Source organism: Vipera ursinii (genome assembly GCF_947247035.1).
Source record: "Vipera ursinii genome assembly, chromosome: 3".
Taxonomy (NCBI): Eukaryota; Metazoa; Chordata; class Lepidosauria; order Squamata; family Viperidae; genus Vipera; species Vipera ursinii.
In genome coordinates, this window is record NC_139516.1 from 165,455,165 (window position 1) to 165,476,839 (window position 21,675).

Genomic DNA, 21,675 nt, shown 5'->3' on the forward strand with positions numbered 1-21,675 from the left:
ATATATGAGATAGACTCATTACATGCAAAGCAAGGTAGTTCAAGCCGTGATTTGTCATAATTGTGATGATTATGGTGTACAGCTCATGAAAACCCCAAATCCACAATCTCAGAAAATTAGAATATGACATGCAATCAATAAAACAAGGAGTGTACATAGAACAATATTGGACCTCTGAAAAGTATAAGCATGCATATGTACTCAGTACGTGGTTTGGGCCCCTTTGGCAGCAATTACTGCCTCATGGAAGCTATCAGCCTGTGGCACTGCTGAGGTGTTATGGAAGACCAGGATGCTTCAATAGCGGCCTTCAGCTCTTCTGCATTGTTCGGTCTCATGTCTTTCATCTTTCTCTTGGCAATGCCCCATAGATTCTCTATGGAGTTCAGGTCAGGCGAGTTTGCTAGCCAATCAAGCACAGTAATCCCACAGTCATTGAACCAGGTTTTGGTGCTTTTGGCAGTGTGGGAGTCCTGCTGGAAAATGAAGTCAGCATCCCCATAAAGCTCATCTGTGGAAGGAAGCATGAAGTGCTCAAAAATCTGGTAGACGGCTGCATTGACCCTGGACTTAATGAAGCACAGTGGACCAACACCAGCAGATGACATGGCTCCCCAAATCAACACAGACTGGAAACTTCACACTGGACTTCAAGCATCTTGCAGTGTGTGCCTCTCCATTCTTCCTCCAGACTCTGGGTCCTTGGTTTCCAAATGAGATGCAAAAGTTGCTCTCATCAGAAAAGAGGACTTTGGACCACTCAGCAACAGACCAGGTCTGTTTTTCTTTAGCCCAGGTAAGAGGTTTCTGACGTTATTGTTCAGGAGCGGCTTGACAAGAGGAATACGACATTTGAAGCCCATGTCCAGGATCCGTCTGTGTGTGTTGCCTCTTGATGCACCGACTCCAGCCTCAGTCCACTCCTTGTGAAAGTCCCCAACACTTTTGAATGGCCTTTTCCTGACAATCCTCTCCAGGTTGCGGTCATCCCTGCTGCTTGTGCACCTTTTTCTTCCACACTTTTCCCTTCCACATAACTTTCTATTAATGTGCTTTGATACAGCACTTTGGGAACATCCAACTTCTTTTGCAATTACCTTTTGAGGCTTTCCCTCCTTATGGAGGGTGTCAATGATGGTTTTCTGCACAACTGTCAGGTCAGCAGTCTTCCCCATGATTGTGATTCCTACTGAATCAGACTGAGAGACCATTTAAAGGCTCAGGAACCCTTTGCAGGTGTTATAGCTTAATTAGCTGATTAGAGTGGGACACTTTGAGCCTAGAATATTGCACCTTTTCACAATATTCTAATTTACTGAGATTGTGGATTTGGGGTTTTCATGAGCTGTAAGCCATAATCACCACAATTATGACAAATCACGGCTTGAGCTATCTTGCTTTGCATGTAATGAGTCTATCTCATATATTAGTTTCCCCTTTTAAGTTGCATTACTGAAATAAACTTTTGCACGATATTCTAATTTTTAGAGTTTCATCTGTAATTTGTTGTACAGATAAGGAAGTTTTTAATAGGATTAACTTTTCAAACATTAAAATTTGCATTTATATTAAATATAAATTAGCTCTATTTCATTGTATTAAGCAAAGACATACTTAATGCAACTAAAATCTTTGAAGTTCTATTCCTTCGTGTAGAACAACAGTCATTTTCAATGTCACACTTTTTAAAATATTGTGTTTTTACATTTTAAGATTCCTGTACCACCTTCTAGTATCTAGATAATTGCCGTTATTGGCCAATTTTCGTACCCCTTGTAGGTGGGCAACATTTTAATGTCCAATGTTCAGATGTTAATTCCTGTAATTACCAAGTATTTGATTGAAAGTTCACCACGCGCTGGAAAGTATGGTACCAGAATGAAAGGAAACAGACACAAGTTTTAGATAGAACACAAACGCCAACAATATTTATGTAAGAAGCACCATCATTACTGATCACTTTTTATTTGGAGTCAAAAATGCCAGAAACAGAGCAGACTGAGTTGGCACATCAGGCTGGACAAATACGTGATTGTAGCCATATTTCCACAGGCTATGAGTAGCAGCACTGAGTTACATGTTGAGGCAACAATTGAGTTTTATCTTTCTGACACAATAAAAAGGATGGACAGCTACTGAACTGGTAGAAACCATGCAGGAGTTAACAAAGGTATGAATAGGTGTGCAATAAATATCTTCCTAAAAAATTAGACAAGCTGGAGGCTCACTTAATTTCATTAATAGTTAACATTGTTTTAAATACCAACTTTTGCAATACAGTATTAAAATTATTTTCAAATGTATCAACCTACTCCTAGGAAGTGGCTGATTGCTATTGGCCTTAATTTTAAACATGTTTTGCTGTCTTTTTCCACCAAATGATAGTATTTTAGTGATCCGATTTTGCAGTTTGTGAGTCTGGAATTAAGACATTTATTTCACACCTTACAGATGTAGATAGGAAGTCTACTGTTCAGATTCATCTTCAATTACTTCAATTCTGCGTGGCCCATAAAGAAGAACGTAAGCTATATGCCAGTCTCCACCACCTGATAACCTCAAAATATCTTCAGGTGTAACAATGCTGACTTTGTCATCATCAAATTTAATCCACTCATCTGTGGGAGAGGAAAAAAACGTAGTAAATAACATTTTAAATGACATTCACGTGAGAGGCAGCACAGTGTAGTAATAAAAGTGCTGGCCTAGAAAGCAGGAGATGAGTTCTAGTGGGCAACAAAGCCACAAAGGGGCTTGGGAATGAAAGCCTGTTAGGTGAGGGAAATTGAAGGTGGAAGTCTTAGATATGTTGCCACCTTGATTTATAGATAAAAAGGCAGAATAACATAACTGCAGAATTAATTTTTCAATTTGTTTTTCAAAAAAGGAAGGCACCCAAGTAACTTATCCTATCATTTGGCTATTTTCTAAAATTGATTCAATACCTTGTTTTCTTTTAACCCAAGATACATAGTGTCCAGAAGAACTAGATCTTCCTTGATGGGTTAGCACTGCCTGTAGGTCGTAATAACCACAATTATTGGAACCAATATCTGAGAAGGCAAAGAAGATGGTACAATGTGATACAATAATAAACACTTTTACACTAACTACTGTTATCCGTTTATTTTATTTAAGAATCAGAACATGAGAAGCAGATTAATTCCACAAAATATATTTGGGACAATGATTTCTCTCCATCAATAAAATGTATTCTCAACTGTGCATGTTCTTCCCTGATCCAATCCGTTTCAGAATACAGAATAACAGAGTTAGAAGGGACGTTGGAGATCTTCTAGTCCAACCCCTTGCTCAGGCAGGAAGCCCTATACCATTTCAGATAAATGGTTGTCCAGTCTCTTCTAAAAAACTTCCAGTGTTGGAGCATTCACAGCTTCTGGAGGCAAGTTGTTCCACTAATTAACTGTTCTAACTATCAGGAGATTTCTCCTTAGTTCTAGGATGCTTGTCTCCTTGGTTAGTTTCCATCCATTGTTTCTTGTCTTGCCTTCTGTTGCTTTGGAAAATAGGTTGACCCTCTTCTTTGTGGCACCCCCTCAAATACTGAAATACTGCTATCATGTCACTCCTAGTCCTTTTCTCTAGACTGGCCATACCCAATCCTTGCAACCGTTCTTCTTATGTTTTTCTCTCCAGGCCCTTAATCATCTTAGCTGCTCTTTTTTGCACTTTTTTTTTCAAAGTCTCAACATCTTTTTTGTAACGTGATGACCAAAACTGGATGCAGTATTCCAGGTGTTGTCTTACTAAGGCATTATAAAGTGGTACTAATACTTCATGTGATTTTTATTCTATACCTCTGTTAATGCAGCGTAGGACTGTGTTGACTTTTTGCAGCACATTGCTGGCTCATGTTTAGATGATTGTCCACTAGGATTCCAAGATCCCTCTCACAATTACAACTATTGAGCCAAGAACCAGCTATACTATACCTGTGCATTTGGTTTTCAAAAGATTGCTGGATGCTTTTAATTTTTGGAAACTCCCAAAGTCTTACTGGTTAAGCAGACCTGTGCTTCCAAAACATTCACTATCTCCACAGTGAATGGCCTGCTTCCATGTATTTCAGTAAGACACTAGAGGTGGGAGAAGCCAATGAAGTAAATGCATAACAGATATTTATGGCTATCACGCCTATAAGTATCGTTAACAGGGTTAATCAGAGTGCTTTGCATTAAAAGTTGTACAACTGCATACAACAGAATTGGCAAGAGTAGCATTCCTACTTTTATCACTTTTTCTTTAGATCCATCTGCAGCCGACTACAGATTATGCTTAAGATTCAAGGTGCTGGTAATGACCTATAAAGCCCTAAATGGCATGGGTCCAGATTACTTACGGGAGCACCTGCTGCCGGCATCAACTTCCCTTTGTCCAGTGCGCTCCCACAGAGAGGGCCTCCTTAGGGTGCTGTCGGTCAAAGAGTGTCGACTGGCGACCCCCAGGGGGAGGGCGTTCTCTGTGGGCGCGCCAGACCTTTCGAACTGTTTACCGGTTGAGCTCCGGATGGCTCCCGACCTTCGCTCCTTCCGACGTGATCTAAAAACATACTAATTTGAACAAGCCGGCCTGGTCTGATGGGTTTGGGGTATTTTAATATTAATATTAATTGTATTATTTTTATTGTTATTGGGCTGCACTATTTAATTCCTTTTTAACTTTTGTATATTGTATTTTTATTCTATTTGCCCTGTACACCGCCCTGAGTCCTTTGGGAGAAGGGTGGTGTAAAAATTAAATAATAATAATAATAGTAAATAATAAATAAATAATAATAATAATAATAATAATAATAATAATAATATAAATGTTTAAGACAAACATTTCAAGCTACATTAAAATAAGTGTAATAATTTTGTTCAACACTGAATTTTTATTGAAAATAGAATCATTACATTTATTTTAATCTATTGTTTTTTAGTTATTTCTGAGTTTCAAATTTAATTTGAAGTTAAAAGCTTGCTGAATTATAATAATCTATACTAATTATAAATTATAAATTTCTATACTAAACATGAAAAAAAAATGACTTGTGGTCTCTTAACCAATAGAACCAATATGTAGCTCAGAAATGAACTGTAGGATCCTTGGTGTTTTCTTGAATTTGGTTGCTTTCTTGCAGATGTTTCATTATCTAACTAGGTAACAGCATCAAGTGCTGTGATGGTGGGATCTGTTCCGTTTATATACAGTTTTGGCTGTGGCTGTTTTGTCCTTGGTAGTCCTTTGATTAGGGTATTCTCTTCTGCTTGTTTGTCAGGTGTTAATCCCTGCAGAGGATGTATTGTAGTCTTCTTGTCCCCTTCTTGGCTTTTTATAGTCTCTTTTAAATGGTATGTAAAGGTAACAGCGTTCCGTGCGCCTTTGGCGTCTAGTCATGCCAGCCACATGACCACGGAGACGTCCTCGGACAAGCGCTGGCTCTTCGGCTTTGGAGGTGAGCACCGGCCCCTAGAGTCGGAAACAACTAGCACGCATGTGCGGGGGAACCTTTATCTTTTTAAATGTGATTCATCTCCGAGTGTCTACTTATGGCTGCTTTATCTGAATGTCAAGCTTCCAGGAATTCCCTGTTGTTTTTTAGATGTAGCTTGATCAAGGATGCTCATAGTTTCTCAGTTAAAATTTGGATTGAGTCTGCCCATGTGTTGTGAAATTAAGCAGTTTTCATAGTGTCTTCTGATTGTCCACTATGGTAGTTTGTATTAATGGAAGCGCTATTAGTTTTCTGCCTGTATAGCCTACATAACAGCTGTTACAGTCCTTTCAGTGTACATTGTAGAAAACTAGTTTTTTTCTTTTTCAGTTACTAGGTCTTCTGGTTTACTTAACATGAAAAATCATACCTAATTTGCTAACTTCTGTGTTCTATAGCTATTGGCTTGTCCTTTAGATTTAACTGTCCTTTATTAGCTGTAACAAAGTACTATTCAAAGTACTAAGGCATATAATCTTCATACTGGTTTCAGTCATAGTTTCAGATATTCACTAATTGGCATTCCCAAATAATATATCTGTTTTCAATTTTTAAGATAAGGCAGAGTAAAAATATCTGCAGTTCTTAAATGTCTTTCTACTTACCCTCAGAAAAGGAAAATGGTTCATACTTAATCTCCTTCTGTGAGCCATCACCTTTACTAGACTTGAAAATAAAACAGAAGACGTTGGTTTGAGTTAACTTTGGAACTATAAAATATGGCCTTAAAAATAAGCAAAATTCTAGGACAGTTTTCATATTATTATTATTCGGAAATGATCTGTAAAATGAAAAGCTGAAGGTTTAAGGCTCAAGTGGAACACCAAGGACAAGGTGTCACAAGCAAGGGAAATCAAGTTTATTTTCTGTGTGGCAGAGGTTTTTCATATATATTTTATTCTTAAAATAATGATCCAATAAAAACAATGAAATCATAAAAACTAGGAATGGAGTATTTGATGGCTGATAACCATCAACATCAGAAAGCAGGAGCTTTACGTGAAATGTGTGTTTGCCCTGGACAATGCTGCAGAAGAAGCAAAATAGGAGAATTACTCATGTTCCTATAGAAATTACAATACAGAGTAAATGGATCACAAAAATTTAAGTTTTGCACCACAAAAGTAATCTCATTCAGATAAGGGCATTTTGGAATGTCTGCCCAGTAGGAGCACTAACACATGCTATTCCTGAAAGAAGTCCTCCTTCATCCTATGGAAAATGAAAGATGCTAAATATATCTAGCCAACACCCCAGGTCTCCTTGAAATCCAGGTTTTGCTGTGGTATTTTATTGATCTCCAGTTGATACTACCTATCATTTATCCTTTTAAAAATGCACATGACTGGCCTTTTCAGAACCCAGAGTAGGAGGAAATGAAGCTGAGGATTAGTAACATGATAGCTTGGATTGTAAAGCATCCTCCAAGTAGGAAAATGTTCTCTGCCACTACAAGGGATAACAGGCCAGAGTGGAGGAACCAGATTCTTTAGTCAATAACCAACCATCAGCCTTCCAACTATAATCTTTGTTGAAGGGATTCCCACCTCAACTCTGAAGGTGATGCTGGTTGCACAGCTTGGTTTGGCAAGAATAGCTTTCACCATTCCCATGGAATTTCTTCACAAAAGGCCAAAATACATTACTAAAGTACAGATACCCAAATGTTCTGCTCTTAACAATTAAGATTAACTTAAAAATAATAATTCTATCCAGTGAACTTTAGAAAATTTACGTATGAAACTTCAGCTGCATTGATTTATTAGATCACAGAATCTCAACAGTAATTCTTCACGTTCCATGTCACTCTTTTTACTACAAATAGTATTAAAAACATGATCATTAACACTCTAAATGATGTTTGGTTATAAGCTGTTTTAAGCTCTACCTCTAAAGAAAATGCATACATTAAAAAAAACTTAAAAGATTAATCAAACTTAATAGGTTACTTACATTATTTGGTTGCTGGTTTATTTTTTTGTCTTCCAGGTCCTTGAATTTTGATCGATATGGAACCATCTTTTCTTGAAGGCCTGGCGTACATAGTTCATATACATCCAACATAAGTGGAAATTTAACATCCTATAGCAATTTAAGAGAATTTCATATTCATGTAAGTCATCATTTGAAGCAAATCAGCTGCCTTAGAACTTAATTCCATTCAGTTTAAAATAATACTGCCAGTAATATAAGATTTTAAACATGTACAACTGAGGCTCAGTATTTAATATTTTGAATGCCTCAGGAATATAGAAAACTGCTCCATTTCATATCTGACCATGAATTCAGCTACCGTGTCTTCCCCTAAATAAGACTCAATCTTATATTTTTTACCTCCAAAAGAGGCATTAGGTCTTATTTTGGGGAGATGTCTTACATGCTTAGCTTAGGATGGCTGCAGCCAGGCTTCCCATGCCCCGACACCTGTCTTGCCTCAACAGCCACTTCTTCTGTGGCCACTTGCCACCGTTCATACGCATTGCCTCCGGCCTCCGTATCACCATCAGAGACCTTCTGGAAAGGCCTTTGCAGCCAAGAAACAAGCTTCAGATTGACGCACATGGTGCTCCCTGGCCTCTGTTTCACCGTCAAAGGCCTCCTGGAAAGGCCTCTGCAGCCAAGAAACAAGCTCCAGAAGGCCTCTGACGGTGAAATGGAGACTGGGGGCGATGCGCACGAGTGGCTGCAGAAGTGGGCTGATGAGGCAAGGCAGGTGTCAGGGCATGGAAGGCCTGGCTGCAACTGTCCTAAGGTAAGTGGGTGTGGGGAACGTGGGGCAGCTCCACCCCCCCATCCTCACCCTAGTTTGATTTTTACCCATGTGCCTCACCCCACCTCATGCAACCAGAAGCAATGGAGTGGGTGGGGTCTTAAGTAGGGCTTATTTTGGGGGTGGGACTTATATTGGGCGCATGTGTATAAATCAAGCTAGGGCTTATTTTTGGGGAAACACAGTAGTTCACAATTGTACTATTAGCACTATCTCAGGTATTTCTTAGCCCACATGTAGACTCCTAAACTATAAAACATGTGCTCTGTGCTTACTTTTTGTCTTTCCCATGGCTATAATAGGAAATATAAAAAGAAAAACCCAGATTATGTATGTAATATTTTCCAGCGTCCTATGCAGTTCACTCCATACAACCTTTAGAATGCTTTAGCAAAAGCACCATGAAGCTGATACAATGCAGTTTGGACTGATTCTGCTTTCCCTTCCATTTATAGTGTAAAGGTAAAGGTAAAGGTAAAGGTTCCCCCGCACATGCATGCTAGTCGTTTCCGACTCTAGGGGCCGGTGCTCATCTCCGTTTCAAAGCCGGAGAGCCAGCGCTTGTCCAAGGACGTTTCCGTGGTCATGTGGCCGGCATGACTAGACGCCAAAGGCACACGGAACGCTGTTACCTTCCCACCGTAGTGGTCCCTATTTTTCTACTTGCATTTTTACGTGCTTTCGAACTGCTAGGTTGGCAGAAGCTGGGACGAGTAACAGGCGCTCACTCTGCTACGCGGCACTCAGGATTTGACCCGCCAAGCTGCCGACCTTCTGATCGACAAGCTCAGCGTCCTAACCCACTGAGCCACCGCGTCCCTCAATTATAGTGTAAAGAATAGTAAATCAGTTTATTTCAATTTAAATTACACTGCAGCTGAATATCAAACCTTGATTGCTAAATGTATAATATAAAGAATTACCACATAGATCAGTGGTAAAACTTAGTATCAAATATACTTACTTTGAGAACTTTGGCATTCACAGATTCTTTCTCTTTGTAAAAGAACCGAACCATTTGAATAGTAAGGTATGCAGGCAAGCGACTTATCTTGGACTAGAAGAAGAAAAGCATTCACTAGAATCAGTGGGCATAAAAAGCTAGAGAAATTTAAAGCAGGGGGCTTAAATGCATGTAAAAATGGTTACCATAAAGACAAAACAAATATCAGGAGTGCACAGGTTTTCAAACCAAGTGGTATAAATAATGCAAGTTAGCTCATTTGTGTCATACTACTCTCTTTCTATCCCCTGAATATATACATTGTGGAGATACAGCTTATTTACAAAACATTACTTGCTTTTATAGATATATGAATACATACAAACATATTTAACCACAATCATGAAGTGATTCTAGGTAGCCAACTGATTACGATGAAGAAGTTTAGAATAGGGAAGTCATATGACAATCTCCATAGCATAACAAAAGTCCATCTATTTTTGCTTCAGGGACTTTTACATCTTGCTTTACTTGTATGTATCCAACCCCTAAAATGGCAGATTGTAAGTAGATTTCCATTACTATAAAGGGATATTACAAAGGTACGCTCACCGTTTTTAAATAAAGAGCATCCCTTTGCAATGTTGGTGACAATTTAGTTATTTCTTCTTGAAGACGCTGCAAGAGAAATATATTGAAAAAGATAAAGATTAGAAGTTGTGCAAAATTAAGTATGACATTTCATATGTCCTTTTTAAAACTCTATGCAGCACTTTAAATGATAATGTAATACAAATAAAAATCATTTTATTTCTGAAATCTGGAAGTATTTTTCAAGAAATGAAGAAAACACAACAGCATAGAACACAGGTGTCAAACTCGTGATGTCACATGACATGTCGCAACGTATCGTGACTTTTTTTCCCATTGCTGTCAATGGGGTGGGTACGGTTTTGGTGTGAGCATCCAGCCAGTGAGCCAGCAGTTTGACACCCTGGCATAGAACCAAAAAGCTTTTTATGCTCATGTAATTTGCATTCATCTAGCGAAATTTTGATTACTTTTTGCTGCCAACAACCACATGTATTTCTGTGAGCTGAAGGGAGGTAGAGGAAAGAATAGTAGTATAGCAAGGATGGGCAATTTGGATGTTGGATTCAAAATTCAAGTAGCTCCAGTCAATATGGCCACATCTTCCAGGCTAATGACAGTAATAGTCTAGCAACATTTGGGGAAGCAAGGTTTTCTCTTTCCTATACTATCAAATGAATATGGCACGGGGAAATAATTTGGATTTAAAGGCAGCTGTGTATAAGTCCTTATAGGTGCTATATTTTTCCCCAGGATTATGTAGCTGCTTTCCACAGCAGCAATGCAATTCCAGGAAAAGACACCCTTGATTCAAATAGTTGAAAACACATTCTAAGGCACCTTTTTGTCTTGGAGCACACTGTATATTACTTCTCTAGAATATATGAAACATACAATTGGAAATTGAAAAGTATATTTAGAACATTACTGCTCATTTCAATTTTTAATTCTTATTTTAACACTTAAAAAAAAAGAAATGTGTTAAATTAATGTTCAGTGTTACATAATGTCTTAGAAAACAAAATATCAGAAAAGTCCACCCATCTTAAATGTCATGTTCAAATCTGTTTCTTATTGAAAACTCTTTGTGGAACAAGCTGCAAAAAGTGCTTCAATAAAGTATGCCATGGTAACTCACCAATTTAAGACCCGTGAAAAGATATTTAACTTCTTGATTGATAAAACAACTAAGCTGGAGTTGATTCTCTCTTCCTTTCTTGACTTCCTCCTCTTCTGCTTCTGTACATTTCATGCTTCACAAAATATTAAGGACCAAAAATGAAAAGTACTGCACTACTACTAAAAATGAACTTAATGATGTGCAGTTATCTTGCTTTCAGAAAGCTTAAAATGCAACAAAGCAAAGTTCTTATATATATATATTAATTTTTATAAGATAACACTTTTTAATATTTAGCAAACAGCATGTTGACTGGATTCATGTGTTTAAAAAACAATCAGTAATAATTAGTTTCTATATTTTCATAATCGATATGTTAATATTTATTGAATCTTCTCTTCCCGATAGTCTTCTTAGTAATACATTACATAGTACATAATACATTCCTTTCTCTCTAGCTTTTCTAGCCATTGATAAAAATTGTCCCATGTTCTAAAGTATACTGAACTTTCTCTTTTATTTTCAATGTCAATCTGTTCATTTTTGCACAATCTAAAATTTTCTTAATTAATTCTTCCTCCGTTGGTAGATTTTCATTTTTCCAATATTGAGCAAATACTATTCTTGCTGCATGCAAAATTAAGTAGATAAATTCTCTCATAGTTTCCTACTACTATGCCTAACAAAAACAATTCTGGCTTAGTCTATATGTTTTTTTAATCATTTTCTCTAACCATATATTTTTGACCAAAATATTTTAGCTTTAGGGCATGTCCACCAGATATGATAGTAAGTACCTGGTTTTTGTTTACATTTCCAACGCTTACTAGACATATTTTTAAACATTTCTGCTAATCTCACTGGTGTTAAATGCCATCTATAAAACATTTTGCATAAGTTTTCTTTATAGGTCACCGCTCTCTTTATTTCAGAGTTTCTTTCTCGTAGGTTTTGCCAAATTTTTAATTTTCTATTATATCCAAAGTTCTTTGCCCATATTATCGTTTCTTTTACTTGTTCCTCTTCTGTCTTTAAGCTTAACAAATGTTTGTAAAGTTTTGTAATCAGTTTTTCATCTGTTTTCAACAGTATCTGGTCAAATTCTGTCTGTTCTTTGCAAGGTCCCATTGTTTTAATATCTTTTTCATATCTCATTTGAATTTGCAAATATGGCCACCATGATAAATCAATACCGTTCTTCTAAATCTTGTCTATATTTCAATTTCCCTTCATTGTCCAGAATATCTTTATAGGTCACAACTTTCTTGTTATTAATCAAGTTTGGGTAAGCAAATGCTTCCATTGTTGAAAGCCATCCAGGTATTTTAATATAAATTTTCGCTTTTCTTATATAATGATTTTGAAAATATCTATATGTTTTTTATTCTTCCCATACCACAGAAAGGCATGCCATCCAAGTTGTAGATCATGCCCCTCTAGGTATGGTAATCTTTTATCTCTAAGCATTATCCACTCTTTTATCCATGTTAATACAATTGCTTGGTAATATAGCGACCATTCCGGCAGTCCAAATCCTCCATTTTCTTTCGCTTTTTCTGGCATTTTCAGTCTAATTCTGGTTTTTTTCCTTGCCAAGTAAATTTCAGTATTATTCTGTTTAGTTCATCAAAAAAGGTTTTTCCCAATCTTATAGTATTGTTTGAAATAAAAAAAGTATTTTTGGTAAGATATTCATTTTCACTGTTGCAATTCTCCCCAGCATCGAATGTTGTAGATTTTTCCACTTTTCCAGATCTAGTTTTGTTTTAATAATCTTATGTAGTTGTCTTCTTTTATTGTTGCACATCTTCCTGTTAAATGGATTCCCAAATATTTAAGTTTTTTAACTATTTGAAAGTTTGGGGTTTTTTGCTAGTTGATTTTGTTTTTCTGTAAGATTTTTAGTTAGCACTTTAGTCTTTTCTCTATTTATTTTCAAAAATTTCTCCAAATTCTTCTATTTTCTCCATAAGCTTGTTTCAAGCGGTTCTTCTAATATAAAAAGCAAGTCATCTGCAAACTCTTGTAGTTTATATTTTTCATCTTTTATTCCCCAATCCTTTAATTTCTATATCTTGCCTGATGTTTCTATTCAATACTTCCAGTATTAATATAAATAGGAATAGGAATAGTGGACATCCCTGTCTTGTGCCTTTTTAATGTTAAATTTTTCTGTAAAATCTCCATTTGTAATTACTTTAGCTGTTTATGATAAATTGTTTTGATTATGTTTATAAAGTTTTCTCCAAAGTCCATTTGTCTAGTTGCTGGAACATAAATTGCCGATTTACGTTATCAAACGCCTTCTGTGCATTTAGAAATATTAAGGCCATGTGTTTTCCTGGGTGAGTTTCATAGTACTCCAAAACATCTAAAATCATTCAGGTTATTTTTTTGTCTATTAGATAGAAAACCATTTTGGTCTGTATGTATAAATTCAGTCAGAAATTTCTTTAGTTTTTCTGCTATTAATGAGGCAAACATTTTATAATCTATATTTAATAATGATATTGGTCTATAGTTTTTTATTTGTGACAAGTCAGAATCCTCTTTAGGTATTAAAGTAATGTTAGCTTCTGTCCATGTATTTGGTATTTTAGCCTCCAAAAGTATTTCATTACGCAGTTCTTTCATTATTGGGCTTAATATATCTTGCAGGGATTTATAAAGCTCTACAGGTAGTCCATCTGGGCCCGGGGTCTTGTCATTTTTTTGTCTTTTTATGGCCTCTGTAATCTCCATCATTGATATTTTTCCATTTAATATGTTTTGAACATTCTCTAGAATTTTTGGTAAATCTGCTTTTTTTAGGTACTGCTGCATTTTTTAAAATTTTCCTATGCATTGTAAAGCATCTCGTAAACGTTTTTAATAATTTTTTTAATTGTGTCATTTTGAAACTGTAATTCATCCTTTTATGTCTTGCAATTTATTTATCAGTTTCTTCTCTTTTTTCAGCCTATTTGCTAACCATCTCCCCGGCTTATTGGCATTTTCAAAAAAGTTGTTTAGCCCTTTTAATCTGATGAGCCATTATTTCTGTCTCTACTAGGTTTAGTTTTTGTTTTATTATATCCATTTGTTTTTTAAGTATTTTCTTTTGTAGGTCTATTTGTAGTTCTAGTTCTAATTTTCTAAATTCTTCTTCAACTTTAACTGTTGTTTTCTTTCTTTGTTCATTTTAGCAGTATAAGTTATAGCCAGCCCTCTAAAATATACTCTAGCTGTATTCCACACATTTTGAATTGATGTCTCTTCTTTCTTATTTATTTTTTGGGGGAAAGTGCATTTCCTTTGTTGCTAGTTCTATAAATTCTTTTTCTTTCAATATAGATTTGTTCAGGGACCATCTTAGTTTTTTCTTGGCTCCTTTCCAGGTCATTTTTATTGGATTATGATCTGCCAAGATATTAGTTTCTATCTCTACTTCTTGTATCATCATGCTAATTTCAGAGGATATCCATATCAATTTTTGACCATGATTTTTGTCTATTTGAATAAAATGTATACTGCGGGTTTTTTTCATTTTTTTCTCTCCTTATGTCTTGAATACAAATTTCTTCTGCCATTTTAGAAAAGGGTTTTGGTAATATATTTCTTCCTTTCTTCCCTATTTTAGTGCTTTTATAGTCCAAAGTTCCATCTGTGTTTTTGGTCCATTATTATTTTCACCATTAATATTCTTCCCTCTTTATCTGCATAAATTTAGGGTTGTTTCTTTAATAGAGCTTTTCTTCTTTTCTTTTGTTGTGCTAATGGAGTTTGCCAATTTTTGGTTGTTCTAACAATTTATAGTGTTGTCTCTTAATATGTGTTTCTTGGAGGCAAATTATATCTATTTTTAATTTTTGTAGTCATGTAATTTTTCCTCCTTCTCTATCTCTTTCAATTATATTTAGGTCTTCTTCTAGTCGATCTTATCTGTCTCTGATCTCTTGGTCTTGCCCCTTCTTCTGTATTTGTATTTTTAGTTTCTTCTTGTTCTCTTGGTTTGGCTGCTCCTTCTATTGCCATCTTTTCCCGTCTTTTTGTTTCTCGCTGTACCAGATTCAAAGTCCATAAACGCTTTATGTTTGTCATAGAATTCCATTGCTTTAAGTGGCATGTCCAGTCTGTATCTTTTCGTATTCCAAAAAATTAAAATCCCTTCTGGGATCATCCATCTAAAGTTCACTCCTTTTTCAATTAATTTTCTGGTTAAAAATTGATATTCTCTTCGGGACTCTCTTATTCTCCTAGGGATATGTTTGAGGACTACAATTTCTTTTCCTTTATATTTCAAAGGGTCATCTCTCACTCTTCTCAGGACCTTATCTCTTATAGATTTTTAAAGAAATCTAACATGTACTTCTCTAGGAACTTGATTTCTTCTCACGTAATTTGAGTTAACTCGGTATATCTGATCTAATTCTCCTTCCATTTCCTTTTTCCCAATTTCTAATACATCAGCCAGTAATTCCGTTATCAGATCTACAAGGTCCTCTTCCTTGTCTTCCATTATTGTTTTGAAATCTTAAGAAGTAAGAAGCCTTTTCTATTTCCATGAGTGCTATTGAGTCCTATAATTCTGCATTTATTTGTATCAATTTCGATTTTCATCTTTTAATTCTTCTAATTTTTGATCAACCTCTGTTGATTTATCTATTTTTTGAATACTTTGTTCATTTTTTCTGAATGTCTGTTTAAAATTTTCACATTTAGAGATGATATCATCACGTTTTTGGTTCATTATATTAAAGTAATTTTTCATCTCCTCATAGTATTTCGTTGTAATTGCTTCTCTCTCTTGGATTGCTTGTAGTATCACTTGTGTCTCATTCTGGAAGTAAAACAACAGTTCTTATAACAGCATCTTAATGACACTAACCTGTTCTTTAGATAACTATTGGGTGTTTTTTTTTAAGCTAGCATAAAGGGTAATGAAACGCCTGCAAGAAAACAAGCAAGTCCACCAACAACCCCTCATTTCAACCCTGAGCTACAAATATTCTCCTTCATTGGTAGCATAAACGTTTCTTTAAAAAGAATTTTATAATTTATAGAAGCACTTAACTACCAATTACAGAGTATACTCTTAATGAAGATTATCCCTTTATAAGTAAAATGTATAAAATAAATCCTACATATACTAATTGCATTACCATAAGCATGCTTTATTATTCCAGAACCTTTAGGATACATAGTTTCAAACTCAATACTGAAAAACTGGTCAATTAAGCTTTTCTTTTTAGGAGGTGCTGTTGCTGCTGTTCCTGCTGCACCTGAAACTGAAGAGTCAGTCTGTAAAAGCAAACAAATATGTAAGCACCAGTACAAACTGCTTATACTTTACTTTTACAAAACTGTCTGTTGTACTTTTAAAACAAGATAAATGTGACCAAAGAGAAAAAATATGAATGGGTTACTTTGAACAAAACCTGGGAAACATAGATCTTGTTCAATTCTACGTCAAGCAGTCTAAATCCAAAACTGGGCAGATATTCCAAGCAGCTTTTTAGTTCAAATTGGTAGCTTGCACTATTATCAACTCAGTATTTGGGATTCCCAAAGTTGCTTCCAAGCATCGATGCAGCACCCATCAGAAACTCTTCAGAACATAATGAAAGAACAGCTTGTTAGACCAGTCAAAGGCTCAACTAGTCTAACATTTTGTTTCTCACCAGGGCGAACCAGATGGTCTGGGCTCTAACAAACAGGAGATGACCATATGTCTCTTCCCCTGTTGTTTCTGTCCAGCACGTATACAAATGCTAACCTGGATCTAATACTGAAATCTTCAAAACTAATTCTGCCTGACAGACCTGTCCTCTATGAGTTTTTCCATTTCCCTTTAAGCAAGCAACTACAGGGAGTGCAGAATTATTAGGCAAATGAGTATTTTGACCACATCATCCTCTTTATGCATGTTGTCTTACTCCAAGCTGTATAGGCTCGAAAGCCTACTACCAATTAAGCATATTAGGTGATGTGCATCTCTGTAATGAGAAGGGGTGTGGTCTAATGACATCAACACCCTGTATCAGGTGTGCATAATTATTAGGCAACTTCCTTTCCTTTGGCAAAATGGGTCAAAAGAAGGACTTGACAGGCTCAGAAAAGTCAAAAATAGTGAGATATCTTGCAGAGGGATGCAGCACTCTTAAAATTGGAAAGCTTCTGAAGCGTGATCATCGAACAATCAAGCGTTTCATTCAAAATAGTCAACAGAGTCGCAAGAAGCGTGTGGAGAAACCAAGGCGCAAAATAACTGCCCATGAACTGAGAAAAGTCAAGCGTGCAGCTGCCAAGATGCCACTTGCCACCAGTTTGGCCATATTTCAGAGCTGCAACATCACTGGAGTGCCCAAAAGCACAAGGTGTGCAATACTCAGAGACATGGCCAAGGTAAGAAAGGCTGAAAGACGACCACCACTGAACAAGACACACAAGCTGAAACGTCAAGACTGGGCCAAGAAATATCTCAAGACTGATTTTTCTAAGGTTTTATGGACTGATGAAATGAGAGTGAGTCTTGATGGGCCAGATGGATGGGCCCGTGGCTGGATTGGTAAAGGGCAGAGAGCTCCAGTCCGACTCAGACGCCAGCAAGGTGGAGGTGGAGTACTGGTTTGGGCTGGTATCATCAAAGATGAGCTTGTGGGGCCTTTTCGGGTTGAGGATGGAGTCAAGCTCAACTCCCAGTCCTACTGCCAGTTTCTGGAAGACACCTTCTTCAAGCAGTGCTACAGGAAGAAGTCTGCATCCTTCAAGAAAAACATGATTTTCATGCAGGACAATGCTCCATCACACGCGTCCAAGTACTCCACAGCGTGGCTGGCAAGAAAGGGTATAAAAGAAGGAAATCTAATGACATGGCCTCCTTGTTCACCTGATCTGAACCCCATTGAGAACCTGTGGTCCATCATCAAATGTGAGATTTACAAGGAGGGAAAACAGTACACCTCTCTGAACAGTGTCTGGGAGGCTGTGGTTGCTGCTGCACGCAATGTTGATGGTGAACAGATCAAAACACTGACAGAATCCATGGATGGCAGGCTTTTGAGTGTCCTTGCAAAGAAAGGTGGCTATATTGGTCACTGATTTGTTTTTGTTATGTTTTTGAATGTCAGAAATGTATATTTGTGAATGTTGAGATGTTATATTGGTTTCACTGGTAAAAATAAATAATTGAAATGGGTATATATTTGTTTTTTGTTAAGTTGCCTAATAATTATGCACAGTAATAGTCACCTGCACACACAGATATCCCCCTAAAATAGCTATAACTAAAAACAAACTAAAAACTACTTCCAAAAATATTCAGCTTTGATATTAATGAGTTTTTTGGGTTCATTGAGAACATGGTTGTTGTTCAATAATAAAATTAATCCTCAAAAATACAACTTGCCTAATAATTCTGCACTCCCTGTATGTCTCCATCATGGTAACCAATTATGTAGATAAATTATATGCTTTATTAATAAGCATTTTTTTCCTGTTCTTAATCTTCTTACCATCGGTTCTCTTGGATGACCCATAGTCCTTTATAGCATTTTGAGTAGAATAATTTCCCCCTATCCACTCTTTTTATGGCAAAGCACGTTTTCACACATCTTGCTCACATCCTTACTTGGTCACCATTTTTTCTAAGCTATAGAGTTCCCAAACATTCAAACCTTACATTATGGATTTTTTTATTTATACTGAAACAGATTTGTCATCTGGCTAGCTATGAACCCAATTTAAAGAGATTCCTTTGGAATTTTTCGCAATCTCGTTTTCCCATACCCTGAATAATCTAATATTATTTAAATCTATTTCAACCCATTGCATACCAATTCATGAAAAAAATTGGTCCCTTCCCAGTGACACATTAATCCAGTAAGGATTCAAAAGGAATTTGGGGTCATTCCTGAAACTCTGCTTCAGATCGCAGCTGAGACCTTAGTCACTGCCTGGCATGGAGCATGTGATAACACCTAGATTAGATTGAACCTGTGCCACCTATGCAGCTCTAGGCAGTTCACAACTGCATAAAAAGCCATAAAAATACTTGAGAAAAACATACCTTTAAAAACAGGTTAAGACTTGCAAGTTAAAATAAATCAGGTAGGTGACTGATGGCCCTGTTTCATTTAACCAGATTCCTTCTTGGGAAGGAGTTGAAGTAGCTCTGCTAGGCATTTGTTAGACAAAGTTGGTTTGATATGCTTGGAAGTAGACTCTAAGTTAGGCAGTTACAATGCCTCAGTTTTTCTTCTTGGAACTGGATTATTTTTAATATTAGTTACAGAGGTTTTTATATTGTTTGTATACCGATAGCTAAAAACTGTTATCTCATGTTTTGATAACGCTATTGAGTATAACAGGTTTTTTGTAATACAGAATTGAGCCCAGAATTGACCCTAATAAGTTCTAATAAGTTGTTGTGGTTGTTAAGTCAAGGCATCATGTGACTGGATGTGATTTTCTTTTATGAATTTAGATGCCCTACGCACAGTCACTCATGCGCTCGTGACCTCCTGTTTAGACTACTGCAACGCTCTCTACATGGGGCTGCCCTTGAGGACCACCCGAAGGCTTCAGCTGGTGCAGAATGCGGCCGCGCGAGTCGTGATGGGGGCCTCCCGATACTCCCATGTAACACCTCTACTCCGCGAGCTGCATTGGCTTCCGGTTGCCCTTCGGGTGAGATTCAAGGTGCTAGTGATGACCTATAAAGCCCTAAATGGCGAGGGTCCGGGATATTTGAGGGAACACCTGCTGCCAGCATCAAGCTCCCTTCGTCCAGTGCACTCCCACAGGGAGGGTCTTCTCAGGGTGCCGCCGGTTAAAGATTGCCGGCGGGTAACACCCAGGGGTAGGGCCTTCTCAGTGGGCGCGCCTGCCCTTTGGAACCAGCTGCCTGCGGAGCTTAGGACTGCCCCCGACCACCGTTCATTCCGCCGGGACCTGAAGACCTGGCTCTTCGAGCTCTCTGGCCCAGGCTGAGAATTTTTTAATTTTTAATTTTAACTGGGTTTTTATTTTTCTCAGGGTCTCATTTAATCTTTTTTAATTTGTTTTTAACTTTTGTATTGATTTTCTTTTAAATATCCTGTAAACCACCCTGAGTCCTTCGGGAAAGGGCGGTATATAAATCTAAATAAATAAATAAATAAATAAAATAAATAAATATATTTTTTCAGAAAAGAGATCCACAGGTTTCACATATTCTCAAAAAGGTCCATGGAATAAAAAGATTAACTCCTGTTTTAGGCACTTTCAACAACGTACCTGCAATCAAATCATATTTTTATTCCTGTTCAATATTGCTAGTATTATTGACTATAGAAATTCAGGTACAGCCCAGAGTTAGTCTCAGTTATTTCCATAAAGTAAATACTTACTTCCATTACTTCATCACCTTCTATACCTTCTAACTTTTGCTGCAGTACTCGCATCATCTCTACCCAGCATTCATTGGCATCCTAAGGAATAAGACAAAGATAAAACTAGATCACTGGAATCCAACTAAAATATATGTTGAGTATGGATTATATACACATCATATAAAAACACAAACACATTTGTGCACACAGGTGCATATATACACAAATGAAAAACACTTTATTACTTTATTCTAAAATGTTTTCTTCAGCAGCCAGGACTAGAAGCTGCTAAGGAATCATACAAATATAGCTATTAATTACCAATATGGAAATGATAAAACAAAAGATACATTTTTATATAAAATATTCAGCCTTCAGAAAAGAAATTAAAAAGTATCTACCTGTTGGAGATATTGGCCTTGATCTCCTTTCTCTGCAAACTGAGGAAAGGCCATATGTAAAAACTGGAGAAGAATGATGGGAGGGATACTGGAGGAAGTTTTGTCCATAGAATCAAATAAATCTCTTAAAGCTTAAAAATAAAATAGAAAAACAATAAATGCAAGGTAATATAATAAATGCAGCATATTCCTCAAATGCAATCTCTTTATCTCATGTATAAATACATTTTGTAGCAAAAGACTATTTAAATATATAAATGCGCTGTCAGTCTATCTTAAAAAATACTGTATAATTAATTATATCATGCAAGTGAAACAATCTATATTGTTGTATGGAAAAGTTTTATACAGGTTAGAACAGCTATTGGGGCAGAAACTGCTGTTAAGCAATGCATTCATAAAATATGTCACATGACCATGTCACTTAGCAATCTTAATTGTGGTGGTCCTGGTTGTTGTCATTAAACGAGCACCATTAAGCCATTAAGCAAGGACCTCCAGTGATTGCAATTTTGAATTCCCACTGGCTTTCCCAATGACTTTGCTCGTGGAAAGCGAGCAGGAAACATCAGAAATCATGATCATATGACAGCAGGAATTTATACCAAGGAACGGTATAAATCCTTATTCAGTATCATTACAAATTTGAACAGTTGTGGCTTATCTTAGACATTTATTTTATGTAAGTCATTTAATCCTGAGCCACAACTGCCTATTACTGGTGCAGCTTCAACTGTACGTTAAAAAAAATGAGTCAAGTTAATCTACTTTCAAAGTGAGACTCTAGTGAAACAAAAGGCAATCAATAGTACATATTGATTGTACTATAACCATGTACAGGTAGTCTTCAAGACTATAATTAAGTCTGCAATTGTGGTTGTACGTAGTGATGGTTATAAAGCAGGTCATCATGTGATCCTGCCCAATTTTACAATCTTTTTTGCAGTGGTCAAGTGAACACAGCAGTCATAAAGCAAACACATGTTGCTTTTGAAAAGTCTCT

The 21,675-nt window shown here is 36.6% G+C and overlaps 1 protein-coding gene across 2 annotated transcripts in view; it reads right to left on the reverse strand.

The window, feature by feature from the left end:
- Positions 1-1,928: 1,928 nt before the first annotated feature.
- Positions 1,929-21,675, reverse strand: part of USP14 (ubiquitin specific peptidase 14) — a 28,048-nt gene continuing 8,301 nt past the window's right edge. Inside the window, exons 7-16 of one of the 2 annotated variants that reach the window (XM_083359369.1) lie at positions 20,673-20,803; positions 20,290-20,370; positions 16,101-16,201; positions 10,940-11,054; positions 9,823-9,888; positions 9,232-9,324; positions 7,451-7,579; positions 6,103-6,163; positions 2,946-3,053; positions 1,929-2,618 (exon numbers count right to left, since the gene is read on the reverse strand). In XM_083359369.1, the coding sequence (XP_083215495.1) occupies positions 2,467-2,618; positions 2,946-3,053; positions 6,103-6,163; positions 7,451-7,579; positions 9,232-9,324; positions 9,823-9,888; positions 10,940-11,054; positions 16,101-16,201; positions 20,290-20,370; positions 20,673-20,803 (1,037 nt within the window). In that variant the 3' untranslated portion in view covers positions 1,929-2,466. Of the gene's footprint in view, positions 2,619-2,945; positions 3,054-6,102; positions 6,164-6,341; positions 6,525-7,450; positions 7,580-9,231; positions 9,325-9,822; positions 9,889-10,939; positions 11,055-16,100; positions 16,202-20,289; positions 20,371-20,672; positions 20,804-21,675 lie in introns of those variants that run through there. The other variant, XM_083359370.1, reaches the window with a different exon arrangement.